Raw genomic sequence first — 18,965 nt, 5'->3', positions numbered from 1 at the left:
CGCAGTACATTTACATTCGATTTCCTCATTTGAGGAGCAGCTACTCACCGAGCAACAGCACAGGTGAGTAGCTGCGAGGAATGGTGGGAATTTTTTTTTTAAAGTAGCAGTATACGGATTGGGGATAGCAAGTGATGGAGAGGAGGAGAATAGAGAGGGCGGGGCTTCAAGGAAGGGGCGGGGCGGTAGAGCTTGGCTTGGTCTGTCTTTTAAAAAGTGATCTTGGGTGTAAAAAGGTTGGAGACCACTGCCCTAGACCCTGCTCTTCTCCCACAAGGGAACAAAACCCAGGAGTCCGCTGCCCATTCTTCCTGTGCTAGCCACTGGACCTTTTTCTTTTCTATGGGTTTATATTAGTGGTGCTGATGTCAGCGGCTGGGGGAAGAGAGAGAGGTCTGCATGTCCTACTCCCTGCTAATGTAAGGGCACTTTTGCAGGAGACTCCAGGGCATTATGCAAGCCTGCCCTGGAGAGAGAGCCCTCCCCGCCCCCTTCCTTGCACAAGGCTGCTAAGAGCAGAGGGTTACTTTGCCCCTTCCCTCTAGGCTAGGGCACCCTGGCTGCTGTGCATGGGGCAGGGAAGTTCAGAGGGGGGAGAGACAGTGTCTCTGTGCGTGTGTGTCCCGTGCACTGTCCAGGTGAACTCCCTGCCCCCCCCCCCCGTCCATAGAACCCCCCTAGGTTGTGCTGAGGGAAACCCCGTGTCCAGGGGATTCCCCTCCAGCTGGGCCCTGCCCTGAGGACTCCCCGCCCCCACCCGCGGACTACATTCCCCAGCCTGCCCCGCGGCGCCGCCACGTGTCCCGGAGCAGCTGGGGAGGAGGCGGCGGGAGATTCAAATCCCGACTCCCGAGCCGGGCGGAGCCGAGCGGGATGGAGCCGGCGGCGGGGTCCGGGCTTGCCCGGGCGGGCTGTGAGTGAGACCGGCCGGGGGCGTGGCTGGGGAGACAGGACGGACGGACAGACAGACAGACAGACAGACAGACAGACAGGAGTTATGGGGAGTTGCTGGGGGATGGACAGACCGGGCAGGGGCGTGGCTGGGGAGAGGACAGACAGACAGACAGACGGGGCAGGGGGACAGACAGACAAGGCAGGGGCATGGCTGGGGAGAGAGGACGGACAGACAGACGAACAGCCAGGGTTGTGGAAAGCTGCTGCTGTGGGGGATGGACAGACAGACAGACAGACAGTTGTGGGGGATGGACAGACAAGGCAGGGGCATGGCTGGGGAGAGAGGACGGACAGACAGACTGACGAACAGCCTGGGTTGTGGAAAGCTGCTGTGGTGGGGGACGGACAGACAGACAGACATTGGTGTGGGGCTGGGCAGGAGAAGGGACAAACTGATAGGAGTGGTGGAAGGGGACAGACAGAAGGAAGTGGCTGGCAGGCTGCAGACAGGTGGGGGACAGAGAAGGGGCTGGAGTTTGGGGTAGGTGTGTGATGGGAAGATGGAGATGTGGTCCCTGAGGTAGATGGGGGACAGATCTGGGTGTGCAGGAGGGCAGAGACATAGAGGGGTGTCGTGGCTGTAAGTGGGGCAGGAGATAGGGTGCTGCAGAGATTGGTGCCAGGAGTGGATAGACAGGCAGGCTGGGATCAGACAGAGATGGGTTTGGACCAGCCTGTGGTGTGTGGACAGGGCTTGAGGGGGCAGAGATGATAAACAACATCCAGGGTGGACAATCAGAAAGGGATGGGGTGGGAGAGTGCTGGCCCTGATGTGGACAGGTGGGCTGACTCTTTGCCAAATGAGGGTATAGTTTGTGGGTCTTGTTGGGTGATTCTTGTCTCACCTTCGAGTCCGGTGATGATCCAGTGGTCAGTCTAGAACTTGAGACACCTCGCTCCCCTGCTACAGCCCCCTCTTGCTCCCTGGTGTGATATTAAGCAAGTCACTTAGTTGCTCTGTGCCTCCGTTCTCCCAGCTATAAAATGGAGACAATAGCACTCCACAGGGATGTGTGAGAGAGGATGAGTATTGTGAGGTTGTTGGATACTATGGTAACAGGGCCAAAAAGTACCATACAGTCTAGAGGAGCAAAGGAGTAGGGATAACATTTTGTGGGTAGGAAGCCAATGAGGGCTGAGCCCTTTCAGCCCCTTTATGCAGCAGGAGATGGGAGGGAAGGATGGGTAAGATTTCTAGAGCATCTGGCAAAACTTTGCTACAAATCCTGTGTGTTTGTGTCTTATTTTGTCACTGGGAAGGGTTGAGTGCACAAGAGGTGTATATCTGAGTACAAAAAATACAAATCTAGCTGGAGGCATTTTAAATAGGATCTAGGGATTGAATACAATAGAGACTTGTTCACTCGGTGCTCTACCTCTGTTGGCTGGCCAAGCAGAGAGGGAGGGGGAAACCAGGCCTGTTTACAGCTAAAAAAGAAAGTAGGCAGCCAGAGCAGAAAAGCCGTTAGATGGAAAAGGGCTAGTAAGTCATGTGATAGTCCATCCCCTCTCTCTCAATGCACAGCTGGACTCTGCAACCTGAGCACAGCCTCACCCAGCCTGCGATTCATCACCCTTGATGAAGTCACTTCAGTTGGTGTTTTCCATGGTGGGGATAAAAGTTAGTTGCTTTTCATTTCAGCAAATGCTCAGCTACTCAGGACGTGACACATTCTGCCACTGTGGCTGTGGAAACGTAACGATGTTGTTGATGTTAAAAAAGTGATTTTTTTTTTTACATACAGAGCTCAATTAGGAGAATGTGGTTAGAAATACATATTTAAAAACTCTTGCAGCAGATCATTTTCCTTGTGGTTCGTTCAGTATAGTCAATGAGAAGAAAGAGACCGGGTAATGTCAGTTTCCCGTTTTTGTGCATTGGCCCAGGGATGCAACATTTGTGCTGCAGGAGGCTTTGGAGATCGAGGGAGTGTGTATAACTAGAAGATTTTTACTAAGTGTTACGAAATATTTACATTTTTTAAAAACAAACTGTAAACTCACATGCATCTGACGAAGTGGGTCTTTGCCCACGAAAGCTTATGCTCCTACACTTCAGTTAGTCTATAAGGTGCCACAGGACTCCTCGCCGCTTTTGTAAACTCTTGTCCATGCTTGACCTACCCTCATCTCTCTTAAATTGTCCCAGATGAGCGTCTCACGGCTGACGAGATGGATGAGCAGAGGAGACAAAACGTGGCCTATCAGTATCTTTGTCGCTTGGAGGAAGCCAAACGGTGAGAGAGGATTCCAGTGTGAAGGATGACTGATTTATTAGCGGAGCTCTGTGGGTAGAACCCTGCAAATCTGCGGCTGTCTGCTTTATATCCGTGGGTATCCACATCTGTGGCTGTGGATAACCGTGGCTCACTTATAGATGCGGATACACATTTTGCATCTAGAACCCTGCAAATGTGTGGATATCTGTGGGTATCCGTGACTCCTTTTTCATCTACCAATTGGGGTTATGTTGACCTATTTTAACTGTCTTCTGTAGGACAGGTTTTGCTTTTTAATCAAACAGCATGTGGGACTTCTAAAGTCACTCCTTGAGGAATCTGGATTTTACAACACCGCCGTCTACACTGGCGGCTTCTTGTGCAAGAACATCTTGCGCAAGGGTTCACACTGCCATATGCGAGCTGTGCTTTTGTGCAAGAGCGACCATGGCAGTGTGGATGCTCTCTTGTGCAAGAAAGCTCTGATGGCCATTTTAGCCATAGGGCTTTCTTGCACAAGAAATCCCTCCTGAGCGTCCACACTGCTCTCTTGCGCAAGAGCTCCTGCGCAAGAGGGCTTACACCTGTTAAAAAAGAATGTAGCTCTTGTGCAAGCCCTCCCTTACCACGCTGTACTGTAAATTTCCTTGCGCAAGAGCGGGCGGGCAGTGTGGATGCTCTGCGGATTCTTGTGCGAGAACGGCCATACTTGCACAAGAAGCCGCGAGTGATGTAGCCCCAGTGTTGGTCTGAATGGGCTGATCTGTTAGAACAGTGTTTCTTGACAAGTGGGTGGTGGCTTCTAGGGGAGGAGGAAGGATCACGCAAGGCAACAGGGAAGGGAGAGAAACTGAAAATGACTTACAATGCTTCCCAGGCAGCCTGACCCTTCAAGGTGGCCTTTGCTGTCGGTCTCTCCAAATGCACATGCCTCAACTAGATAGCTTTAGAGCAGGGGCAGGGAATCTTTTCTAGGTTGGGGGTCGCTGACCCTTAGAAAAATCAGTCAGGGGCTGCACACAAGTGAGAAGCAAAAAGGGGGGGAAAAACCCCACCAAACCCTCACTGATGTGGCCCCTGACTGAGAAGGAGAAAGACGCTCCCCTCATTCCCCTCACACACCAGAACCTAGGGGGCCCAGGGTAGTAGAACTTGTGTGCTCCAGCCCTGCAAAGTGATAGCATGCGGGGGAGAGGAGGACGACACGGAGGGTGCTAAAGTACCAGCATGGGCTCCACATTGCTGGAGGGGCCCTGAGCCTGGATGGCTGGATCCAGGCAAGCCTGGGGCTGCAGGCAAGCCTGGGGCTGCATCCAGCCTCCGGACCTTAGGTTCCCACCCCTGCTTCATCGTTATCAACAACGCCTTTTTCCTAGCTCTTACTTTTATGATAAATGCAAAGGGGAGGGGAGGGCACTTTTTCACTTTTTTCAGGTTTAAAAGAAAAAAAAGGGTGGCCACTGAAGGATGTTAAGAGGCGGGTAATTGACTAATCTGTAGTCGATACTATTTGCATTGGCTACGTACACAATTAGTCGAGAAGGGGAGGTGCTCTGTCCCGGCTTGCGCCCGTTCAGGCGCTATCCTCCCTGCAGCTCTGCAGTTTAAATGTAGTAGGAGCTGGGCGCGCAGGCAGCACTGAGCCAGCCTTATTTTGTCCTGGCTTGCCCCGGGTTCAGCAGCCCCTGTCCGTGGGGAGCCCAGGCCACAGGGAATAGGGGCTGCTGCTGGAGCACCCTCTGTGAGCCTGGGCCTGCCAGGGGCAGAGGCTGCTTTGCGGCAGTCTCCCCTACCCCCTCCGTTGTTGCCCCTAATAGAGACGGTGGCAGGGGAGGCAGCACTGTGCAGACAGTGCTTGGGAGAACCGGCTTTTAAGCTGGCTCTCCTCAGTACCGGCTCCTGTTCACCCCTCCCCCCTGCATTGCTGCCTCTGTATCAGAGGCAGCAAGGCGGGTGGGGGAAGCGAGCGCAGGTTGAACTTCTGAGGCCAAGCAACACAGATGTTGCTGGACCAGAGTGCCCCAGACACAGAGGTTGCCAGTGGCTGGGAACTCAGCTGGCAGGGAGCTTGGAGGGCCAGTGGCCTGGGGGTAGGGAGCCCTGCCAGGCGAGAGCAGCTCCCCTGCCAGCTGGGGGTGCGCAGCCACCGCTGGCTGGGGGCAGGGAAGCCCCAGTAGTTAAGAGTGCGGAGATGCTGCTGGACAGGGGAAGGGAGCCCCACTGGCGGAGGACAGGGAGCCTGACCAGCCAGAGCAGGGCGACAGCCAAGAGTGGAGCAGCTGGGAGCCATGCACTGGCTAGACTGGTGGTCAGGTGGGGACTGCTGGGAGAGCCCGAGGCCTGACCTCCTCTGGTCTGGCAGCCTCCTTTGGGCCCACTCAGGTCCCAAGGGTGCTGGACTAGGGTGGTCCAACCTGTACCAGCAAACAATAAGTGGAAGCAAAGGAATCTGTGCACAGGTGCCCTTTCCCCTTACCTCGGGCAGGCCATTTCACCCCCCTGTGCCTGGCCAATTCCTGAGTGAATGCAGAAACCCAGAGAGGAAAAGCACTGTACAAACAGATACGAAATGTTGCCTTCGTTCTACATCTGTGTAATCCGAGGCCCTGCCTTGTGGCTGTGCTGTGTCTGCAGTGCTGTATCTGCAATGCCCCGTCAGGTAAGTGGGAGACCCACACTGGGTGTGGTGACGGCATCTGGTCTTGTAAAAACAGATTTTTTTTTTTCCTTTTCTTGTGGTAGCTGGATGGAAGCTTGTTTGAACGAGGAGCTGGCCTCCCCTACGGAGCTGGAGGAGAGCTTACGGAACGGGGTCATCCTGGCCAAGCTGGCCCACTGTTTTGCACCAGACCTCGTCCCTCTGAAAAAGATCTATGACTGCGAGCAGGCACGCTACAAGGTAAAGGAGCCGGGGATTTGTTGGGTTAAAGGGAATGAGTTAGAGATGGGGACTTTGCAGACCTGGGGTCTAATCATGGCTCGTTGTGGGACTTTGGGTAAATGATTTCCAGTGCTGGCGCCCGCAGCTCCAGTCGGAGCTGCAGTTGCTTCACTTCTGTGCAAACCGGACTGCCCTCTGAAGGAAATGCTGGCAGTGAAACTGAGGGGAGGCATGAGTGAAACTGACCAGCCTTTTCTACTGAATAATCTGGATAAAAACCCTCTCCCGAAATGAAAGGAGGGTTTGTCCAGCTCTATAACGCACTGGATAGTGTGATCAGCCTATGGAGAAGGGATACAGCTCAGTCGAGAACCACTTCTCTACAGATCAAGAGATGTCTGGTTGAAATGTTGCCCTCAAAAAAAATTTTAGACCCTCAAATCCTAGGGAGAGGGGTGGCAGAATAAAATCTTTAGAGATCCGCGTTGGTTTTGGATGACTTTGTGTGGCGTCCTAGATCCGTGAAGGGCGGGCCCGCAGGTCGCATGCAACCCATTGGGGTTCTATGTGCTGCCTGCGAGACATTTTGTTTATTGTCCATGTGCTGGGTTCTCAGATTCTGCTGGTTTCCGTCCGTGTAGCTTTTTTCCCTACTGGTGTTAGTAAAATGACACACACAGAGCCAGGGCACGTGAAGGGAGGGGCGGGCTGATTGCACACGGCACTGACTGGGAATGCCAGTGTTGGCGAGTCATCTGGCAGCCTCCTGTTGGTTGTCTGACCTATTCATGATGACTCCAGCGCCCCCTTTCTCCGCCTCTTGGATCATGGTGTCAGAGTTGGCTTTGAGGCTGTGGATAGCGTTGAAAAGCAAAACCTTTAAAATGAAAACGAACTTAACCAACCCCTTATCACGTTAGTCTCTGATCCTATAATCCAGGGGTGAGGAACCTCCAGCTTGGGGACTGGATGCAGCCCCCAGCTTGCCTGGATCTGGCTCCTGAGGCTCACAGCCCTCCCCCCCCCCAGCATTGGGGAGCCTGTGCTGGTGCGCCAGCCCCCGCACTGACCTACCCTGGGGCGGGAGCACACACAATCTTCTGGTGTAGGCTCTGGTGTGCGAGGGGAATGTGGGGAGTGTCTTTCTCCTTCTCCATTGGGGAGCCATGTCAGTGAGGCTTTTTTTGGGGGGGGGTGTTTGCTTCTCACTTGTGTGCAGCCCCTGAATGATTTTTCTGTGGGTCAGTGGCCTGCACCCCTGCATAATGTAACCGGTCCATTGATTGCAATAGGCTATTTGCTGTGCTTAAAGTTAAGCTCTTTGGGGGTAAGGTCTGGCTATCTTTTTTGTTCTATGTTTGTACTGGGGATGTTGAAACGTGTTTTTGTGTAAATGTGTGTCCACTGAAATTTTCAGCGTTACATGTTTGCATGCTGTGCGCGAGCGGAGGAAGGAGCCAGTGCTCATAGGAAGCCGGTTTTAAAGCCAGCTCTCTCTGAGCACAATGGCTCCTGTTTCTCCCTCTTTCCTTCCTTCCCCTCCTCCCGCTGCCTCTGTATCAGAGGTATATGGTGGGGGCAGGCAGTTGACTTGGCAGGAGCTGGTATGTGCGGGGAGCCAGCTTGAAAGACGGCTTCCTGCACGTACTGGCTCCCACCTTGCTTCCTCTCTATCAGAGGCAGCAGCACAAAGTGGCGAGGAGAAGGCGACTTCCCCGCTCCCCCGAGCACCAACTTCACTTGCCCCTTTGGGAGGCAGTGGGGGAGAGGGTGTCTCTGAGGGAGACAGCATATATGGGGAGCCAGCTTAAAAGATGGCTTCCCATGGGCACTAGCTTCCCCTCCCCCTGCTGCCTCTGATCCAGAGGCAGCAAGGGGAATGTGTGTTTGTGCGTGCAGTTGTTGGGATTAACCGATAGGCCCAGGCTTACTGGTTAATCTTGTAAGCAATGACACATTAACATCCCTAGTTTGTACAGTGCCTAGCGTAAGGGGTCTCAAGCCCTGGACGGAAGCTCCTATGTGCTCCTTCAAAACATACAACCAACCAACAGTCTTTCTGGGATTGGGGCCTTCGATCGGTTATTGCCTTTTGGCACCAATTAAAACACCTTTGCGGTTCTAGGTGGTGAACATTGGTGGGTGCCGCATGATCTGTCTGATTCCCTCGGGCCTTTCAAACAGCTCACATGCCAAACCTTTGCCAGGCTTGGCATGGGGGTGAGCTGAGTGCCGCATGATACGGGCATTGCGTCAGCCTTCCCTGCCTCAGAGGCAGATGGTGGGTTTTTTGGTATCTGCTATATCTGGTACAGTTCACTCCAGACCCCTTCCCAGCAGGGATGACTGTCAGTCAGGCTCACCCCGTGTTGTTCCTGGCCTGTGCTGACTTAAACGGGTTTGGAAGAACTAGCCGGAGCTGGCACGTCCCGTCCAGTGCCCAGAACCAGCTGTGTCAGGCAGGCACAAGAAACCCTGTTGTGAGCAACAATGCAACACCCATGAGGGGAAGCTTCATTCTCCACCCTCCGTTTAATCTCTCCTCTGTTTCTCCAGGCAACTGGACTTCATTTTCGACACACGGATAACATCAACCATTGGCGCGACGCCATAACATGCTTGGGGCTTCCTTCGGTAATGTACTAGCGGCGGTGTGTCCGGGCCAAAAGCGGAGCCCGGAGAAGTAAAGTGCTTGGATTAAAAACTTTACTGAAGTCAGAGCCACTTGCGTGGCTGCACCCAGCCAGGTGTATCACAAACCCTTGTGGAGTCAAAGGCGGCTGGTCCGGCTAATACAATTGTCATCTGACACCCTGGGGGTATAAAGGAACCTTCCTTTGTCTCCTGTACGGGTGGGGCGTAGGGTTTTCTAGGGCACAGTCAGGTCTGAGTCTGCGTGAGAGCCCGTCTCCATCTAAAAATGGAAGTGACCCGTGAGTGAGGGTGGGGATATTAAGGGGGTTGCCACGTCAGCAGTAAAGCCTAGCCAGCTGTACAGATGCTTCCAGATGCTCAACAGAGCAGTCTTTTGAATTGCATTCTCCCCCTGGGGCCACGCTCCCAGCCTGGGCACTTAGCATCAGCAAAGATAATCCCTAATGTGTTTCGACTTCGTAGGGCTTTACAAAGAAGGTCTGTATCCCTGCCCCCATTTTACAGATAGGAAAACTGAGAGGCAGGTCAAGGTCATCCAGCAGGTCGGGGTAGAACTGGGAGTTGAACCCTGGTCTTGAGTTGCCTGCCCATGCCTCCGCCACTGTGCAGCTAAATAGCGAAAGCTTATCGGTTACCATTAGCGGTTACACGCAGGGTCCCACCCTGCTCTCAGGGATCCCTAATGCTGTGGGTGCATGTAACCATGTAACACGTGGTTACCTGGTTACCCAAGTACCCACTTTTTAACATCCCTACTGTTTGTCATTGACACACTGACGCTGTCTCCATTGTCAACAGATCTTTCACCCGGAGACAACGGACATCTACGACAAGAAGAACATGCCCCGGGTGGTCTATTGCATTCATGCTCTGAGGTAGGCAAGAAATCCAGGCTGTAAGGTGTAAAAGGGCCGGATGAGAATGGAGGAGGTTTTTAGAAATGATTCTTGCACCCTCTGGTGGTCGCTGTTTATCAAGGGCTGCCAATCGTTCTCCAATGTGGGTCCCTACCCCGTAAATTCCCATGCATGCGTTTAACTCCATGTCTGACTCCTATGCATGTCGAGCGCGTGTGGCTTTGCGAGATCACTGGACTGGATTTAGGAATCCATTCTATGCTTGGGTCCCCCTGGCTTTTTTCCTCTCTTCCCCAAAAGTGTTTGGCTGCCCTCCCATTGACTGGGGAGAGGATAAGGGGGCTCGGTGCCTCTGACAATCCAGCCATTTGCTCTAGGTGCCCAGCCGTACGCACCCACGTTTGGGAAAAATTGGGCCCGGGTTTTGAAATGCGCACAAAGAAGTTTTTTCCCCCCATACTCCAAATGCTGTGGCACAATATAATAAATACAATCAGTGCACCGGGGTGGGGGCTTCTGCTGATCCCATCGACTCCCATCCCCTGGAGGACCCTGTAAAAAATTTCTGTTGCTAAGTCCCCTTCTTCCCGTACAAATGCCCATAAAGAGGGACTTTGCTGTCTGCTATACAGACACTGGGTCTGGGCTGGCTCAGAGTCCTCCTCAAAGCCAAGGGGAAAACACCCCGACATCAGCTGCCTCCCTTTTGGGTTGAAGAGCTATGACTGGCAGAGGGAGGGAGAGACGGGGTTCTAGTTTATTTAGCCCTTCTGGGGTCAAAACAACCACCTCGATCACTCTGGAAGGCAACACACAGCCAGTCTGGATCATAGAGTGCTGGTGTTGAGCTTTATAAAGGGGTGTTCTCCCTGTTTTGCAGGTGAGGGAAACTGAGGCATAGGGAAGGGGTGTAACTTACCAGAAGTCTATAGTGTGCCAGTCCCAGAGCTGGCATTGTAGGACTCTGGTCTCCCTGTTCTGTGGTCTAATGACCAGACTATAGAGTTTGATGTCCTATACTGTAAGGATTAAAAACCCTTTAGTGTGTAGTATATGTCTTGAGGGAAGACTGTAAGAATTGAGCTTTTTTTAGTTTAGAAAAGAGAAAACAGAGAGGACATGGTAGTAGTTTTTAAGTATCTAAAAGGGTGTCACAAGGAGGAGGGAAAAAAATTGTTCTCCTTGGCCTCTGAGGATAGGACAAGAAGCAATGGGCTTAAATTGCAGCAAGGGAGGTTTAAGTTGGACATTAGGAAAAACTTCCTGTCAGGGTGGTTAAACACTGGAATAAATTGCCTAGGGAGATTGTGGAATCTCCATCCCTGGAGATATTTAAGAGCAGGTTGGATAGACCTCTATCCGGGATGATCTCAATCAGTGGTTCCCAAACTTTTTGACATCACCCCCCCCTTTTTGATTTTTTTTAAAAACCCTCAGGCTCCCTCTTTCTCCCCTCCCTCCCCCCCCCCCCCAACCCAATAGCAGCAAAACTTGTTGAGGAAAAAAGGAACTGAACAGGGCAGCAAAACTTGATGGGGGATGGGGGGAGGCTGGGTTGCCTCACGCCCACCCCTGGAATTTCTACACACACTCTCAGGGGGGCACGCCCCCCAGTTTGGGAATCCATGATCTAGATGGTGCTTGGTCCTTCCAGAAGGGCAGGGACTGGATTTGATGACCCCTCGAGGTCCCTTCTAGTTCTAGCATTCTATGATTCTACTGTGTGTCCGGAGAAAATTGAATTGTTAAACTCATCTTTGAAGTATGTGTGTTTTTTTTTGTTTTGTTTTTGTTTTGTTTTAAATCTTCAGTTTATACTTGTTTAAGCTGGGACTGGCTCCGCAGATCCAGGACTTATACGGGAAAGTGAACTTTACAGGTATGGGCTGGTAAAGGACAAATCTGGGCGTGTGTGTGTGTGTGTGTGTGTGTGTGTGTGTGTGTGTGTGTGTGTGTGTGAACCCTTGCAAAATCTGTATTTACAGTTTGTCTTTCTGGAATGGTTCTGTGCAGGGGATGCTTCAGCAAGGAAGGACGCTTCCTTTATTTCTAAGGAGCTTTGTTTATTCTGAGATGGAAAATTGACTTTTTGGTACCTCGGTTGCTAACACAGGACAACAGGCGTGGTGTGGACACTTGCTAAGAAAAAGTCCGTGCCCTGAACAGTCTAAATGGGCATGATGGACTAAGGGTGGGAGGGAAAAGTGGGAAGGGGAGGGGAAGTGACTTGCCCAAGGTCACAGGGCAGGTCAGTGGCAGAGATGGGATTAGAACCCAGGTGGTCTGATTCCAATCCTGCCCACTGGACCACGTGGTCTCACTGGAGACTGGTTTCCTCTGCGAGTCCCATTCAGCCCTGCTGACATTAGAGACAGAAACACGTACTGTGGCTTGCTCCCTTCGCGCCGGGAGCTTTTCCTTAAAGCTCTTAGGGACGCTGAATGACTCTTTACTGCAGGGCCCTGATTCTTCATCAGTGCACCCAGGCATGCCCTGCTCCAGTGAAGCCTGAGGCTTTGCACAGGGGGTCCTGGCACAGGTCCCATGGGCTGACATCCATTCACATTCCCTGCCATTTAGGGTACAGGTTGAACCTCTCTGGCATGCTCAGGACCTGACTGGTGCTGAATCGGAGAGTCTGCCGGACCATGGGTGGTCACTATTGTCTATCAACATTCCCAGCACTACTACTGCTTGCTGGGCTCTTGGAAGGCAGTCTGGGGTAAACTAGAGCTAAAGAACAGCACAAAACAGAGCTAGGACTGGTAGCTGTGAGCAAACTTGGCGGTACTGCGGATACCTGGCCGCACCCATAAGTGGAACAAAAATCATGCCAGGCCACGGCTGTTGCCAGACCAGGAAGTGCTGGACTAGAGAGATTCAATTTGTTGGCAGGGAGGGATACATCTATACAGTGCCTGGGATACCCGGGGCCTGTTCCTGTCTAGGGACTCTGGTTGCCATCCTCGTGGTAAATAGAACGGCGAGAAGGAAATTGGGTGCCATTGCTTGGGATGTTAGTGAGTAGTCAACTACTCGCTTGCCCCCCTGCTTGCTGCCTCTGTAGGAGAGGCAGCAGTGGAGAAACAGGAGTCGGTGCTGTGGGGGAAGCTGGTTTTCCCCCAGAACCATCTCCATGGTGCTGCCTCTCCCCACCCCCCACTGCTGCTGGGAGGCTGCTGCTAAGCCGCCTCTGCCTGCGGTGGGCCTAGGCTCCCTGTGGGCAGAGGCTGGCCACTGTGAACAGGGGCTGCTGGACTCTGTGAGCCGAGACCGAGCAGTCCCAGCTGGGGCGCTGCCCAGTGGCTCTTACTCCATTTAAAATGCAGAGCCGCAGCACGGGTGGCTCCCGGAGCTCCCCACAAGCCAGGATTGCTCAGTCCTGGCTCAAACCGGCACCAGGAGTTACCCCCGCTGCGGCTCTGCAGAGCGGCTCCTTATCGACTCATCGATACAAATTGTATCGACTACACGATGAGCCTCGTAACCGCAGTTCAACGTCCTTCGCCATCACGGGATCGAACGGGCGTGTGTGCGCTGACTCGGCTTGCTCTGTTCCAGAGGAGGAAATTAACAACATGAAGCGGGAGCTGGAGAAATACGGCCTCCAGATGCCAGCCTTCAGCAAGATCGGCGGGCTTCTCGCCACCGAGCTCTCAGTGGACGAAGCGGCAGGTGACTTCACTCCCTCGGATAAAGCGGGACCGTGGGTTTCCCCTCAGCGGCCTCCCTCACTGCAGTCTTCTGGCTTCATCCGGTTCTGTAGTCCCAGCATGTGTTTGGCTCCACTAGGGGCCAGTCCAGGTCCAGTTCGGCCGAGCCACAGGGCATCTGGTTAAAGGGAGAGTTAGGGGTGTGCTGCTGAGGGCCCAGATGCCAGGAGAGTGTGATCCACAGCCCTGTATCCAGCCCGGATCTGTCCCTGGGAGCGGCGTGGGATTCCCTGGCATCTCTATTAGGGATGTAAAAAAAAGTTTTTAAAAGTAACCATTAAAAATTCTGGCAGCTACACACGCTGCGGGCTCTGCAGAATAATACTAGGGACATGAATGGGTAACTGGTTACCAGGTAAGCATCACCCTTAATAGGTGGTGTTAATGGTTACCCAGTAAATCATTACTTGGGAGCAGTCCCCCACTTGCAGCTTGCTGCAGGCAGAGGGTTGCACCAGCTCTGCAGGGATGGTGGGTCGCCACCCAGGGTGGGCAGGGAACTGGCAGGCTTGCACGGGGGGGGGGGGGGGGGGCGGAAGTGGCTGTGGGCGGGGAGAGCTGCCAGCTCCCAACCTGTGGGCGCTGGGAGCCGGCAGTCCAGCGTGGGGTTAGAAGCAGCCCCTGGCCGTGGCATGGGAGCTGCTCTACTCTGTCCCCCTCACACCTGTTTAATCAGTCCCTGGTTAATGTTTAACCAGTTAACAAATTAAATGGGATTTTTCATCCCTAACTTACACTGCAGAGCCTGGAGCGGGGCCAGCAGCTAGTGCGTGCCAGGAGCCAGCTTATACTATAAACCAGCTCCTGGCGCACACCGGCTCCCGGCTCCGCTCCTGGGCAGCCGGCAGTGCAGGGTGGCAGCCAGGAGCCAGCATGCACCAGCAGAAGAGTTTAACTGAAACTGAGGCTACATCTCTATTCTACATTGGCTACCGTAGCATCTCCTTACGTACCGCACTGGCTTTTGTGGCTCCTGTTCCCTGGGGCCTATTTCTGCCCCTGAGTTGGCTGAGGAATGACCATGGGTTTGTGGATTCTGGTGACTTTTTTTCCCAAGCCCCTGGAAAGTAAGGATTTGAAAGGTTAATCAGTTAGCCCGTTAACCATCACCCTTAAGGAGTGATGCTTACCAGCTCCGATTAACTGTTAACCAATGGGGGCTGGAGCAGCTACCCATTGTCTGTGGGCTCTCCAGTTCTGCAGGGGTCCTGCCATGGACAGGGGCTGCTCTGGTCGTTCGGCGTAGCCCCTGTTTGTCGTAGGCCTGGGCCCACTGGTCTGGACCAGCCCCTGCCTGTGATGTGGGGAGCCGCTCCAGCCCAGCCTCGGTGGATGTGGGTTAACCAATGAAATGGGATTTTACATCCCTACCAGAAAATTCAGGGTTGCAATCATGTGTCGCTCTGTAGATCCGGGCCCTAGTTAAATGGAAAGACCCGCCTCCTGTCACTTCAGCGTCTTGCTCCCTCTCTGACCTCCCCGTGGTTTTATGTCTCTATGGCTGCTCTAGTCCACGCCGCCGTCCTTGCGATCAACGAAGCCGTGGAGAGGGGGGTGGTGGAGCGGACCATGGCGGCCCTGCGCAATCCCAGCGCCATGCTGCTCAACTTGCGCGAGAACCTGGCGGCTGTCTACCAAGAGCTGCTGTACCAGGTCAAACTGGAAAAAGCTGCTAATGCCAGGAACCGGGTAAGAATGCCAGGAACCGGGTAAGAATGCCAGGAACCCTCAGTGGAAGAAGACGCTCCCTTATTTGCCAGGAGCAGTAGGTTCTTATCCTGTATGTGGGTCACAGTGGTGCGATGTGCCTCATGGGGACTGCCCCTGGAATCACAGTGGACGAGAAGCTGGATATGAGTCAACAAGGTGCCCTTGTTGCCGAGAAGGCTAAGGGCGTATTGCGCTGCATTAGGAGGAGCAGTGCCAACAAGTCTAGGAGAGTGATTATTCCCCTCTCTTCGGCACTGGTGAGGCCACATCTGGAGATCTGGGGCCCCCATTACAGAAAGGATGTGGACACATTGGAGAGTCCAGCAGAGGGCAATGAAAAGGATGAGGGAGCTGGAGCTCATGACTTATGGGCAGTGGGTGAGGGATTTGGGTTTATTTAGTCTCCAGAAGAGAAGAGTGAGGGGATTTGACAGCAGCCTTCAACTTCCTGAAAGGGGGGGGGTCCAAAGAGGCTGGAGAGAGGCTGTCCTCAGTGGTGACAGATGACCGCACAATGGTCTCAAGTTGCAGTGGGGGAGGTCCAGGTTGGATACTAGGAAATCCATTTCCCTAGGAGGGGGGTGAAGCACTGGGATGGATTCTGTAGGGAGGTGGTGGAATCTCCATCCCTAGACGTTTTTAAGTCACGGCTTCACAGAGCCCTAGCTTGGATGATTGAGTTGGGTTGGCCCTGCTTGGAGCAGGGGGTTGGTCTTGATGACCTCCTGAGATCTCTCCCAACCTTAATTGTCTAAGATTTCTCTGATCTGGGGGATGCACCTTGTGCTCTGACATGTAGCGTTCAAGGCCTGCATCCTCTTTGAAATGGATGGAGGGAAACCACGGGGTGGATTTCTCTGCAGCAAGGAAAGGAACGGGACCAGCTCCTCCTGGAGAGCTGCCCCAAAGCTGGCTGCCCTGGCCAGAGGAGGAACGCAGCGTGGGTGGAGCAGATGGATAGGAAAGTGCAGCTGGAGAAAAGGGCCGTGCTGCTGTTCTCTCCTCTGGCAGCAGCCAATACTAGTTGTAGCGGCCGTTGGGGCTGAGTCCTGCGCCTCTTTCTGGCCTGCTCGGAGGTAACAGAAGGCATCTAGGCCAAGCTGTGCAGTGGGGGGGCGGGGCTGGCAGGGATGTAAATGAGTAACACAGAGTTAACATTTTTAAATGGGATTTTACATCTCTTGCGGGTGGCTTCTCTCTCTTCTCAGCACCTCCAGGAGATCCCAGGAAGCGAGGATATTTACGACCGGTGTCTGACGCAGGCCGAGATACAAGGGAATATCAACAAAGTCAACGGTGAGCAAAGCAACAGCCTTCCCGCTGCATCTCGCATCCCCGAAAGCTGCTGGGGTGGATATGCTGTGCGTGGGGCATCTCCCCGGTGCTAGCTCATTCTCCCAAAAAGCTTTGTCTCCTGTGAAACTCTGTGGAGTTCCTTAGTGGGGATTTGGCCTCTGCTCTAGTTGCTTTCAGCATCCTTGTCAGGAGCAATGGGGAGGGAATCTCTTCCCTCCCTCTTTTGGGGCAAAGGAGAGAGGCCTGAGTTTCTCCACGTGGCTCCAGTGCTGACTCTTCCCTGGCACAAAAAGAATCCCTGAAACAGGTAACCTAGGCAAACCCCTTGTTTACAAAAGGAATAGCTGATCCAGAGTGACTCCAGAAGTGGGGATGCTCCTGTTTCTGAGAGGGTGCCTGTATTGTGAATTAGTTTAGCTCTGTTTTTTGGAAGTGGATTCATCAGGAATTGCTAATCCACTTTAAATTTACAGCCTGCTTTACTCTGGATTAACATTCATGTGTAGACAAAAGCTTTGCATTGCAGCTGGGTGGGTGGCTGGCTGCAGGGAACAAATCCTAGAGACCACTGTATTGTAAAGCACAAGACTCTAATGTGTGAGTAGCTCTATTGGCCCAAACTGGAGCAGGCTAATGTTGACCCAGCTACCACTAGAGGTCAATAGAGCGCCACTTTGAGAGGGTGTAGCCTAGTGGTTCGTGCACTAGAATGGGACATATTAGGCCCAAGTTTGATTCTTTGCTCTGTCGCCACCCTGCTGGGGGACCTTCGACAAGTGACTTCCCCTTTCTGTGCCTCAGTTTCCCCATTTGTAAGAGACCCTGAGCCCCGTGGCAAAGAGCTTTGAGTTCTACTGATAAGAGTGATTTTTAACTGTCACTGAAGGTGTGTTAGAAAACCAAAGCTTGTGGGTCATGGGTTGGGGGCAGAGAGCAGCTCCCTCAACTGGCAGCAGTAGTAGGCTTTTCTCTGAGCAGTAAGAGGACAAGCTACGTGGAACAAGCAGCCCTTTCAAATCAGGCTCCCCTGGCAAACAGAAGACCTGACATTTCAAGCCAGCCAGCAGGGTAAAAGGAGTCCAGCCATGTATTCTGTCTGAGCCAGATTTCCATTTCTCCATCACCAAATGGATACCGCCTCCAGCGCTGCATGGTGCCAAGCAGCCTGGGTGACGGACTCTCCAGCTGCATCTCCCGGAGCGTGACTGTTGCCCTACTGCACGGCAGTGCTTAAAAACTGGCCTCTCTCCTAGTGCATGGAGTGCTGGAATACGTGGACGATGCTCTGGAGATGCAGGATCCCCTGGCCTTGTGCCGGGCCCTGCAGGATCCTGTCCTGGCCCTGCGCAGTGTGCAGCAGGAGAATGCAGCCTGGTACCTGGATCAGCTGAGTGCAGACCGGGAGCAGAAAGCGCTGGTGAGAGGCTGGAGAGGGGAGGAAGCTTGCAGCGATCAGACCGGGAGGGGTGCAGCTGGGTTATAACGACCCCTACTAGGGGAGAGAGCCTTGTGCCACTGATCCAAAGCTGAGCAATGCCCTTCTGGCCAACAGCTTGCTGGGCTGCGGGATTGGGCCTTAGGAGTCCAGACACCCTGCCCTGGGTTCCGGATCCCCTGGATTCAAGGAATATCTGATCCAGAGTGACTCCAGACACAGAGATGCTCCTGTTTCTGAGTGGGTGCCTGTATTGTGAATTAGTTTAGCTCTGTTTTTAGAAGTGGATTCATCAGGAATCGCTAATCCCCGTGAAATTCACAACCGGCTTTATTCTGGATTAACTTTCATGTGTAGACAAAAGCTTTAATGCATTGCAGCTGGGTGGGTGGCTGGCTGTAGGGAACAAATCCTACAGACCTCTGTATTGTAAAGCACAAGCCTCTAATGCGTGCATAGCTCTGTGCGCCCAAACTGGGGTAGGCTAATGTTGACCCAGCTGCCACTAGAGGTGGCATGCGGAAGCTCTGTAGTCCGTCCGCATGTGAGCAGTGGTGGGAGTAGGAAAGGAGCAGCCTAATGGGGCTGTTTCTTCTCTTCCCTCTCCCCCCCCCCCCCCGCCTCGTGTTTGACCCCCTGCCGCTTTGCTCCTTGCAGGAGCTGGGCTACATGGACCTGCTGGAGCGGGAGGAGGTGCAGGCGGGAGTCTACGCAGCCAACGAGAAGGGAGATCGGGAACAGGCCAGTAAGTTGTGCTGAGCCCCCTGTGCAGAAAAGGGGCCTGATATGGAGCCCGGGGGCAGATCCAGGCATCTCGGTCTCTGCCGGGTGCATCTGGGCCTTGGTTTGGTTCCTAGAAACTTACACTGCAGACCCACTGTAACTGGCAGGCTGCTTCGCCCAGGAAGCTGGGATCTCAATGGGTCACCTGTTATACGGTGAGCAAATCACATGCATTTAATATCCCTCGGGGAAAGGCTGTGAATATCAGTCTTGGCCTCTGGCTATGCTCAGCCAGCTGTTCGGTGGGTAATGCAAGCTGCCTGTGGTCCTGCTTGGGGGGGGAGGTACTTGGCAGAGGTGCCGCTCTTCCCCATCGACTCTCCTGCCCCTGCCCTGCAAGGCCATGCTGTTGCCAAGGCAGCAGAGAGCCAGGAGGGCCAGTTACGCCTGCCCTGAGCGGCTGACGTAGGGCAGAGACGAAGGGGCCTGTTGGCACCAGTCCTGGCATCTTTGAGATGCCGC

General features: G+C 53.6%; 1 protein-coding gene across 1 annotated transcript in view; it reads left to right on the top strand.

Annotated features, from left to right (window-relative positions):
• Positions 1-801: 801 nt before the first annotated feature.
• The window catches only part of IQGAP3 (IQ motif containing GTPase activating protein 3), a 56,220-nt gene continuing 38,056 nt past the window's right edge, over positions 802-18,965 (top strand). Inside the window, exons 1-11 of the mRNA XM_089772263.1 lie at positions 802-913; positions 3,104-3,191; positions 5,916-6,072; positions 8,611-8,688; positions 9,508-9,584; positions 11,378-11,445; positions 13,128-13,241; positions 14,790-14,968; positions 16,198-16,285; positions 17,539-17,702; positions 18,378-18,465. Of these exons, the coding sequence (XP_089628389.1) occupies positions 874-913; positions 3,104-3,191; positions 5,916-6,072; positions 8,611-8,688; positions 9,508-9,584; positions 11,378-11,445; positions 13,128-13,241; positions 14,790-14,968; positions 16,198-16,285; positions 17,539-17,702; positions 18,378-18,465 (1,141 nt within the window). The 5' untranslated portion in view covers positions 802-873. The remainder of the gene's footprint in view (positions 914-3,103; positions 3,192-5,915; positions 6,073-8,610; positions 8,689-9,507; positions 9,585-11,377; positions 11,446-13,127; positions 13,242-14,789; positions 14,969-16,197; positions 16,286-17,538; positions 17,703-18,377; positions 18,466-18,965) is intronic.

This window comes from Pelodiscus sinensis, chromosome 22 (genome assembly GCF_052426305.1).
Source record: "Pelodiscus sinensis isolate ZL-2025 chromosome 22, ASM5242630v1, whole genome shotgun sequence".
Classification (NCBI taxonomy): domain Eukaryota; kingdom Metazoa; phylum Chordata; order Testudines; family Trionychidae; genus Pelodiscus; species Pelodiscus sinensis.
The sequence above is the reverse complement of the archived record's forward strand: the minus strand, read 5'-3'. Positions and strand labels throughout refer to the sequence as shown.